This window comes from Lactuca virosa, chromosome 6 (assembly GCF_052849685.1).
Source record: "Lactuca virosa cultivar CGN04683 chromosome 6, Lactuca_virosa_CGN04683_v6, whole genome shotgun sequence".
NCBI lineage: Eukaryota > Viridiplantae > Streptophyta > Magnoliopsida > Asterales > Asteraceae > Lactuca > Lactuca virosa.
In genome coordinates, this window is record NC_136431.1 from 75,534,747 (window position 1) to 75,545,761 (window position 11,015).

Sequence of the window (11,015 nt, forward strand, 5' to 3'; positions counted from 1 at the left end):
TAAAAAATTGAATACTCTGGATGAAAACCAACATATAAATTTTTATTTTAAAAACAATATTAAATTCATCTAAAATCAAAAATATCAATCTACAATCACTGCATAATTAATTTCCTGTGAATTTGGTATTAATAAAGTAAAATACATAATAGTTATTTCACTCTCATTCTCAAATTATAAATATACATTTAAGTGATATTTTTATTGTTATCAAACTTTTCAAAATAAAGAAAAGGTAATATCTATCTTTTGCTTAATGTCTTGCAGATTTACAGTTTAGTTTAGTCTTTTCATATCATCATCTATTAGGTTGGTCTTTTCATATCACCTACTAGATGACTATATATAATATTTTTCATTTATAATGATAGAGAGAAAGGAAGAGAAAAAGAGAGGGAATATACTACATACTAGCTTAGTTAGGCGGAGGAGACACTAGAGAAAGCTACAATAGGCAGAGCACACGACGAGGTTTAGTGTTGAATACTCTGGCGACCGCTCGGAGACGAGGGAGAGTATATGGAGGAGATCACATTGGCGACCGGCGGAGAGGAGACAAAGAGTTCACAAAGAAGACGAGCTAGTCCGGCGACGGTGTTACTCTTTTGGTGAGTTTGATAATTTCTTTTCCGGCGGCGGCAATAAGTTTGTAGGGTTTACTGCTTTCTTAAGATTATGTAAAAATGGTAAAAGAGATTAGATATTTGTTTTTTATATAGTTTTCTTACTTAATTTCCTAACGAAAGAAGGTTAATTTTGATCCAGTGTGTGAGTTTTTGACTTTTGGTTGTAATTTCCTATCTTCAACCCACGCTACTAAACTTAAAATTGGAAGGGTAATTAGTCATTGAATTGATTAGAATTAATAAATAAACATATTTAAAGGTATTAGAAACCAAAAAAGCAGGGGGGCCATGACTCCTCCTGGCCTCCATGAGCCTCCGTCACTGCTGTCATGCTATCAGTTCCCCATATCATACCCACAAACCAAAAAGCCAACAAGCAACATATAAAGCTTATAGTTTATGCTAGGGATGTTATTCGGGTCGGAACCGAACCGACCCGAACCCGAATAAACCGAATAAGGGTAATTGTATGAACCGAAAACCGAACCAAATAAGCAATACTGGTTCGGTTCGGGTATTATTCGGTTCGGTTCGGTTCCGGCCCGAATAACCCAAATAACATGTACAAGATGATTAAGGAGCCGAATAACCCGGATAACCCAAATAACATTTAGAATGTGATTATAAATATTGTATTTTGTATGACTTTTGTAGCTTATGATTTCATAACAAATCTTTTAAAGAAACAAATTAAAAGATTGAGTAATAGATTAACACATTCAAATTTCAATGAGTAACATACATAATAACACATTGAAAGATTGAGTAGTAGATTAAGATACAAATACTTACTTGAGTTTCTTGATTTGGAACCCAATTTTCCATGACTTGAATGGAGTTTGATCACACTAGAAACTAGAAAACAAGGATGAGGAGACGATTATTTTTTCCAGACGCAAGGGCCGACTTTTTTTTCTTATCGTGAATGGACTTTGAAGTATGAACTTTGAACTAGTGATGATCGATCAATGAGTCCAGGTTATCGCAAGTCGCAAGGGCAGCAGCCGCAACTTTCGATCAAAGAGTAATGTCGCAAGGATGAGAAAAACCTCAATCGATCAAAGAGTAATGTCGTCGACTCGTCGATTTGGTGTAATACGCTACTGTCGATTTGGTGTAATACGGATGATCGAATTCGATTTCGTTGATTTTTTTGGTGTATTACATGGGTTTTGTTGGGTAACAATCGATAGAAAAGAAGACCGAATAAGAAATCGTGTTAGGAAAAAAAATGTGACTTTTCATATTCGGTTCGGTCCTTTTGGACCCAAATAAGCCCTTATTCGGGTAACCCGGACCGAATAACCCGAAAACCGAATCGAATTGCTTATCCGGGTCTAATTCGGTTCGGTTCGGGTTTTCGGACCAAATTCTCATCCCTAGTTTATGCATACATTACATCTCAGATAATACAACAAAATCGGACAAAAACAATTAGTTAAAAAGACATTCAAAAATGTGAAAAAAAATCCAAGTTTCTAAGGAGATGAAGATCTTTCTTTTCTTTTACCAGTTATACCAACATGTGTATTGGAAGTTTCTTCAGAACAAGTTTTACAGAGGTCTGAATGGGAAATGCAAAGCCATGTTCTTAATGACTCATCATTGTGATCACTCACTAAGGGCACATGCCATGTTCCTTTTTCAGATTCCTGATACAATGAATGTTGATTTATATTAAGCCACAATTTTGTAGTTTGAAAATGAAATCAAATGGTGATGTTTTATAGTTTTTTGAATCGGATTTAGAGATTGAAAGTAATACCTGAATAAGAATGGAATATGGTGGTGGCATTTGAAGTTGAAGTTTACCTTTTGGAAAGGTGTAATGAACCTTTATAGTGGAAAACAAAGCAACATAAGTTTAACTAACATTGTATCTTAAAATGGTCAAAAAAAGTCAAACTCTTTGAAATTAACAAAACATATTTACATACCTGATGTCTTTCTTTCCACCTGGGAAAGAAATTGCCTCCTAAAAGTTCAAAAATATGGTCTCTCATTTCATCATTTGTCACAAGCATACACTTGAGTTTTACAGAAGCATAAAGCCAATACCTATATTAAAAAAAAAAAAAAAAAAAAAAAAGTATTATAATTAGTTAATTACAAATAACATGAACAAGAAAAGTCAATTTTAAACATTGTTAGTTTATTACCAGTCATCATTTGATCCAACTGGTGTTCCATAAAGAACTCCTCTTTCAATCCACTCTTCAAGTAGCTCTCGATTTGAAGGATTAGCTAAAAGGGCACGAATTCTCTTGTCATGTAGAATAACAAGTGGCCATTTCTTGCTTCTGTTATACAGTTCCTTAACCACAATTTCAACCTGAGAAACACTAAATCCACCTTCTGCAAAGTTTTGTTGGTAAAGTCCAATATTTGCTCCATCAACTATAGCTTCAAAATCATTATGTTCATCGAGCCAATTCTTCAGTATTTGAAATGCAAGTTTATAGTTAGTAAGAATAACAACAACCAGTGATCTCAAAGAAAACTTTGTTCACCTGAAACTGAGTAAAATTTGATCGGGTCTCCCTTTCAATGGCCAACGCCATTAACGACTGTGCAAACTTCTCTGTTTCTTCTCTACCAATATCGACACAAGCCAACTGATCTTTACAAGCACAGCAAACTCCATTTGAATCGATGGTTGTTCTCTGTAACACCCATTTGCCTTTCGTTATCCAACCAAGCCCATGCCACCCACCTCCATTCTTCAAAACCATATCTTTAACCCGACCCATATCACAGTCTTTCAAACGACTGACCACTTTCTCCCCCGTTTCTCCTTTGAACCAATTGTTAATGATCTCTGCTGTTGATTCATTCACACATTTGACACCCATTCTTAACTTATGCAAATACTCATACACCTTCTCTTCATTTCCTGTCTCAGCACTGACTTTCAGCAATGCAGCGATCTCTGGTTCTTCCAAGCACAACCCCATGCTCAATATGTCTTTCTCCACCAAATACGCCTTTTCTGCATCCGATTTCTTCACGTAACAGAATAACGCTGGATCGTAGGTTCGCAACCGAGGCTTGTCATTGTACTTGAGCAAACTTTTAACCAACTCAAATGACAAATCAGCGTCGTCTTTTGCTGCGGCTAACCTAGAAACGGCTGTGATAGTGGCTTCATTGGGGTTTATCTTGCTCGATATCATGTGATTGAAAATGCTGAAGCCTTTATCGATTGCAACGTCTTTATTGTCTTCGATGGAGTTGGAACATATATAAAGGAAGCAATTCAAGTGGTGGAGATTGAGTTTCAGGTTTTGAGAAACTGCAGAATCGAAAAGGGAGATTGCGCCGGCTAAATCTTTCTCTTTGGAGCAAATGCTGAAATCAGAGCGGAATTTGGATTCCGGTGTTGGGGATTTGTTGTTACCCATCTTTTTCCTCTGATTCTTCATTGTTGAGTAAGTTCTCCTTGCTACAGACTACAGAGGTAACCGAAAGGAAAAACCCTAATTGCTGTAATATGTTTCGATAATCAACTAGGAAGGCTAAATTATATGAATGGTCCTATGGTTTTGGGTAGTATGTATGGTTGGTCTTTAGAATAAATTTTTAACTCGGTCCCTGATGTTTAAGTTTTTATTGCGATTTTGATCCCCACCAACATGAAAAGATCAATAAATATACCCTTATGCATTATTTTAATTTATTGTTTATTATTAACTAAATTATTATAATATTTTTTTATACGTGTGGGTCCCGCTCGTTCTTTTCTTCCTTCATCATCGACACCCCCTCCTTCTCCGGCCACCGTCCCTCCATTCCCATTATGTCGTACACCTCTGCCCCTTTGTGTTTCCGATGATTACATACACAACACAAGGCTCTGAAACAAAACTGGATTTCAAGCTCTATCCTCAAACCCGCAAATCGGATCTCACTTTGGGAGATTGGATCTTCAAACCTGCAAATCCCACATCCTCTCCGCCCAAGAAATCCCAACACCACCTCCCTCTTCGACACCACTTCCACCCATCATCGCTACCATAACCTGTCGTCACTGCAACTTCCACCATTACACCCTATACCACATGAACATCGTCACCGAAACTTGCAAAAACAACATAAAATATTATCTAAAAACTCCACCACCTGCATATCCGGTAGTTTAGTCAAATAAATCAAAATCCAAACAATTTAGGGAAACTTGGAAATAGAATGATTAGTCCACTGGCGAACATATCATGATTCACGTGCATCTAGGTCTTTCTCTCATGTCCCTCTGTCGTCTGAGAAAATGAATCGAACGAGTGGTGAGAATCAATTTTCAGAAAATCCCGCCAACCATCGATATTTTTTCCTTCTTCCTGTTGTCTATTTTCATTATGTTTCACACTGGTTTAGTTCTCAACTGCATTGAGTTTTAGATTGGGTTATCGAATTGAACGAGTGGGTATGAATAGACGATTGGAGAGGGTGTGAGAAGGAAATAGAAGGTCAAAAGGAGGCGGCGACAGAAAGACAATCGTCGGAGGAAAAAGATGGGGTCACCAGAATCTAGAACGGAAAAGAGACGAAAAGGGTGAGAGGCGGTGATGGAGGGAGGTGAAGCGTGAAGAACTGGGAGAAGGAACGATTAGCTTTAGGATTTTTATTCTTTATTATTTTATTTTATATTATATTTAGTTTATTTATAAATAATGAATAATTAAAAAATATTAAAATGGTTAAAAAGTATAAGGGCATAATAGTCGTTTTAGAATGGTTAAAAAGTACAAGGGCAACAAAATTATGAAATAAGGATGGTTCGAATTAAAAAAAAGTTGTTAAGGACCAAACATATAAATTACCATAAACCACAGGGACCATCCGTGTAATTTACCCTACTTGTTACTTTTAATAGTTTTGGAACAATAATTTTTTGAGTAAATTATAGTTTTGATCCCTGTGTTTTAGGTAGATTCGTACTTCTAGTCCAACCTTAGGAAAATGGACAAGACGCATCCTTATCGTTTCCCAATCTTGCAGTTTTGGTCCTTGATCCATATAAATAGACTATATTGTCCTTTTTAATTTCTTTTTCTATTTTCTTTTACTTGCTTATAAATTTTGATAATATAAAAAATAAAAAATGTCCAATACACCCACCCACCCCCACCCCACCACAACCTATCATGTTCATCTCTATCATTCACCACCAGAAACATCCCCAAAGCTTTAGTGGTCGTTGTTACTTCATATCTCACTATCATCAATCAATACCACCATAAGAAAATCGAAATAAGAAGACAAGGCACACACAATTTCTTGTCAGTAAGTACCTCCCTTCCCATCGACTCCTTTCCCAATTTCCTTTAGAAACCACCCATCACCGTCCCTTTGCCTTTGATTCATCACATGCAGATATCACATATCCTCCTACTCCCTTTGATTCATCACCTTCAGATCTCATGGATCCTCTGTCCCCCCCCCCTCCCACCTTCAGTGTCTCAGCCTCTCTCCCTCCAACGACGTGTAGATATCTCATCTTCATCGCCAATTTCTATTTCTAACACTAGTAACATACCAATTATGACAAATGGCTCATCGACTCAAAGTCACATTGTCCAAACTCCAAAACTATCATATCCTTGACACGGTATCAACCATCTTCTTCATCATCGCCATCCTATTCTTCATCGTCGTCCCCCCCCCCCAAATCTTGGTAACTCCGCTACTTCCTATAGTAACCAAACCCTCAACTGCTCCACCACTTCCAATCTCAAACATCTACCATTACTATGATTTTATGTTGATTAGGATGAAGAAGGAAAGGATAAATGGGAAGAAGAAATGTGGGGTAGAGCGATACTCTTGAATAGAGTGAAAGAAGAACAAAAAAGGGAGAAGAAGGGAGAAAGACGGTGAGGTTGGGGTGGAGGGTTAGGGGAGGTGGGCCTAAAAAAATAACAATCATTATATACATATCATTATATGGGTTATCCGAGGAAACAATCATTATATACATATCATTATATGGGTTATCTGAGGAAAAAAATAACAAAGCTTTAGAGGGCGTTTGGCGGTGTTTATTTAAAATAATGAACACTTTTTAATTTATTAGTTTATTAGCTTATAGTGATATCAAAATTAAGTTTTTAGAAAAATGTTTAGAAGTTTTAATAAGTTAAGGAGAGAGAGAGAGAGAGAGAGAGAGAGAGAGAGAGAGATGGTAAAAAAAATTACTTATCTCGTGTGTGGAATGCTATAAATTGTTTTTAAAAAAGTTTTTATCCAAACATTCACCTAAACTTATAACTATATGGAATCAATAATAATTTAAAAAACTCATTTTTAAGCTTTCCCAAACACCCTCTTAGTCCATGTATACAGAGTAACAATATTTTTGTAAACTTAATTTGATATACAATCATATCATATTGATTGTTGGATTATCATAAAATTACTGATGAGTGCAAATCACACACACCACTACAAAAGCGACCTAGTTTTCCTTGACGTAGAGCGTGTTAGGCAAAACTAGTTGGTAGTTGAACATTGTAATTTTTATTTGTTGTATAAATGTTTGACAAAAGTAACCAGGAGCTTATGAACTATGTAAAATTACATAAAATGACTATTGTTTAAAAAGACAATTATAACTATATATATATATATATATATAGGGCTATGTTCAAATGTGGATGGGCATCTATTATGCGGAAGTGTGGACAATGTTATTTTGTGAGAATGATTAAGAAAATATGTAGTTTGGTAATGTGAATACGTTAAACTTCACATAACTATTGTCATTATCATGCATTTTCACTAATTAAATTGTTTATAAAAGTATTATAGATTTTTTTTATAATTTTTATTTTGTCAGAATGTTTATCGATAATTGTATTTTGTAAGAATGAAAATGAGTGAAAACGATATGTGAGAACAAAAATGAATAAAAATTAATAAGAATACATGATAATGACGATAGTTGTGTAAGGTTAAATGTATTCACATTAACAAACAATCTATTCTGTTAGTCATTCTTATAAAATAGTACTATCCACATATGTACGTACAATAGATGTACATCCACATTTTATATATATATATATATATATATATATATATATATATATATATATATATATATATATATATATATATATATATATATATATATATATATATATATATATATATATGGGCAATTCTAAAACTTGATTAAAAACATCAATAACTTTTTCTTAAATGCTACATAAAGTATCTTCTAAATTTAAATTTTTTTGTTTAAATTAAAAGCTAAACATTCATACTCTTAAACAAAATTTATTGTTTAAATAGAGTTTTTTGTTAAAATCCTGGAAGCTCTCAAACGATCGGTGTCAATTACATGTGTAATCTACAACTTGACTATATAAACATGTGGTAAATTGCTCAAATAAGTTTTAATGTTAAAACTTCATAAACTTCTTTGTTGAAGGAAATTGTTGTATTAGCATAATACAAATATACAATACTTTTAATGATCAAATTCTAGTTAACCTAACTCCACTCGTTTATTATGTACTATTTTCTTCACCTATTTTATTTGGTTTAAACCGATCTCATGTCTTTTCAGAGAGTTTATCTTAATCTAGTATTTATTCCGAATCAACAACTTTTTAATCCTGCAAACCCCCAATAAACATTATAAATAAATTAAATGTTGTAGGAGACAATTGCATTCAAATAAAATTCCAACATGAATGGCAAGATATGTTCTGGATGTACTATGAACTTTTTTTCACGCTGCACTCGGACTACTCACAAACCAACCATTACCAGAAAGCAATGTTGATAAAGTTTTTATTTGCACTTTATATTAATTTTAAAGTGAATATGATAAAAAAAAGCTTAGGTAGATGGTTCATTGTTGTTTCCAACAGTTAAACAAATAAAATGAAAATTTTAGGTAAAAGAAAGTGTTGAACAAATCAAAATTCATCAAAAATGTATTCATATGAAAAGACGATTCTCATACTTAAGATTTTGATTTATTCGCATAAAATACATGTTTCTTTGACACAAAACTTTCGTATTTGTTTTTTTATTTCATGCTTCTAATGTGTAGCACTACGTACTCATATCTAACAGATTGTATTCGATATTTAAAAATATATAAAAAAATAGTGGTTAACCCAACTTGTTTTTGACTTCGAGACACACTCCATTCCTAATCAAAATCATCTTTGACCCACGACCCAACCAAGTGACACTATTAAGTGGACTCTAACAACATATGAATGGCCCAAATTGCTATATCTTGTTTTGACTTTTTTGTGCATCGTGATTCTTGATTGTTAAAAAGCCTCGTTAAACGTATTTTTTTAATATTCCATTTTATACTGCAATCTCTTAAATATATCATTTAAATTAGATAAAAAAATAAATTTCGATAATTATCTATACTTTGTAAAACTTAGTTTATTTTATTTTTATAAATGCTAATTAAACTTTGTAAACTTAAAATCAAGTCTCTTTTGTGGTTAGTAACCAAGTTTCGAACAAAACTAGAATATGTAATTTTACATTAAGATTTCAAACAAGTTGAAATATTATTTCTCTTTTTCGCAAAGATTTGATCATATTACCATCTACACTATTCCCTTTCCTTTACTTCACAAACAACAAAAACAACAAAAACAACAATATAATAATTATTAATATGACCATATGATCATTTGATATGAAATACTTAAAATAAAATTTACTTAATTTCGAATTCCACATAATTCAACTATAAGAAGGTTTGCTGTCAAAATATAAAAAACAAACACAAAAATGACAATATTGATTACGGTTTAGCAACATAATAAGAGTATTATAAGATACACAGCATGCCAACATGGTATTACTAGTGAGGTTAGGCATAAATATCATCATAAACATCATGATTAACATGTTTTTGATATGTTTGTTTTTTTGGTTTGGTAAGATATTAGATTTTTGTTAACGGTATTTTGATTAGACTTTGGATATTTATATTTTTATTTCATTTTTCGGTAGGATTTTAGATTTCTTTTTGTTTAAAATATGGGTACATTTTGGATTTTCTTCAATTTGTATTCTTTTATTTGGCTTACATTTCGGATTTTCCTCACTGTATATTCTTTTATTTGGTTTTGTTGTTGTGGAAAAATGGTGGTGGAGATATTTTTTTGTTGCCCAATTTAAAAGGGTAAATATGTTCGTGGTGGTATACTGGTATTGCTATAAATGTTGAAAATCATATAAAAAGTTAAAATTAAGATATTTAAAAAAGTGTAGGATGTTTATAGGGACGGACGTAGGAATATATGTTAGGTGTTGCCGGGATGAACAGGTGTTGCCGATACACGAAAAATAGGTAGAAAAAACTGAAAAATCGAAAAAAATTTCACTACGGCCAGAAAAGTTAGGGCTTGCCGGTGCCACACTGGGAACCCCTTAGAACCGTCCTTGGATGTTTATATATATATATATATATATATATATATATATATATATATATATATATATATATATATATATATATATATATCATTAGTAAGTATTTTTAGTTCTATAAATATGTAATAAAAAACTTGTGTATAATTTTTCTGTTCATTAGTGTTTTACAATTAAAATATAGAAACTACTTTAACTAATGACACAAAGAGCTAATAGCATCACTCTTTTTTTCTTGATAGTATTTTCATGTCAACATAACATATAAGTTCTCAAATATAATCATCACTGATCTTGATTTTTATGATACGAAAAGAGTTTTTGTTGGATAAAAAAGTGCTCTGCACTTTAAAACCATATTTATTTTTCCTTGATCAAAACAATCAAAGAGATTTTTAAAAGATGAGCAATTAAATCGTTGAACAGCACCACTTATCGTGTTAGCGTCTGAAGTTGTAGCTAAACACAAACCTTGGCCAATACCACTTAAAAATCTAATCAGTTAACTTGCAAATTTGATCATAGAATTAAAACAAATACAATTCGCTATAAAATCAGCTTCAGAGTTGAAGAATCAAATTAATACATAGATTCAAGTCCAAGCTTGACCAACTACAAAAATGTCTAAAGACTAAGTGAACTCCTTATATTAAAAATTGTAACATAAAAATAGTAAAACTTCAACACAAAACCAATTTTGCAATCGGTACAAAGAATATGTACCCTTTAAAATACTGCACCCCATTTCAATGATGCATACGTATGTACAATATTATGCCCAACTTCAGCCTAATAGACGATAGTCTTTTTTGCAATTGTCCACATACATCTCAAAGATAATTAGATAAAATCTTTGTGAGAACTCATTCGTTCACTTTTTCATAGCTGCAATGAAAGAAATTCGAAAAATACAAACCAAGAATCACATATAGTAATTAATGAAATTAGGATTCTCTCTCTCTCTCTCTCTCTCTC

At 32.8% G+C, this 11,015-nt stretch overlaps 1 protein-coding gene across 1 annotated transcript; it reads right to left on the reverse strand.

The window, feature by feature from the left end:
* Window positions 1-1,845: 1,845 nt before the first annotated feature.
* On the reverse strand, window positions 1,846-4,145 carry PRORP2 (proteinaceous RNase P 2). Its single transcript, XM_079056859.1, has 5 exons — window positions 3,137-4,145; window positions 2,786-3,060; window positions 2,564-2,684; window positions 2,392-2,460; window positions 1,846-2,278 (listed from the first exon to the last, which is right to left on the reverse strand). Exons 1-5 carry the CDS (start codon window positions 4,046-4,048, stop codon window positions 2,105-2,107), a joined length of 1,551 nt encoding a protein of 516 aa, XP_078912985.1. The 5' UTR covers window positions 4,049-4,145; the 3' UTR covers window positions 1,846-2,104.
* Between the last annotated feature and the right edge of the window lie 6,870 nt (window positions 4,146-11,015).

Bases quoted from the DNA above. Each gene is read 5' to 3' on its own strand.
- PRORP2 (XM_079056859.1), bottom strand. From the start codon at position 4,048: ATGAAGAATCAGAGGAAAAAGATGGGTAACAACAAATCCCCAACACCG. The intron at 2,461-2,563 runs GTATGTAAATAT...TCCACTATAAAG, and splicing joins GGTGGAAAGAAAGACATCAG to GTTCATTACACCTTTCCAAA. The intron at 2,279-2,391 runs GTATTACTTTCA...TCATTGTATCAG, and splicing joins CATATTCCATTCTTATTCAG to GAATCTGAAAAAGGAACATG.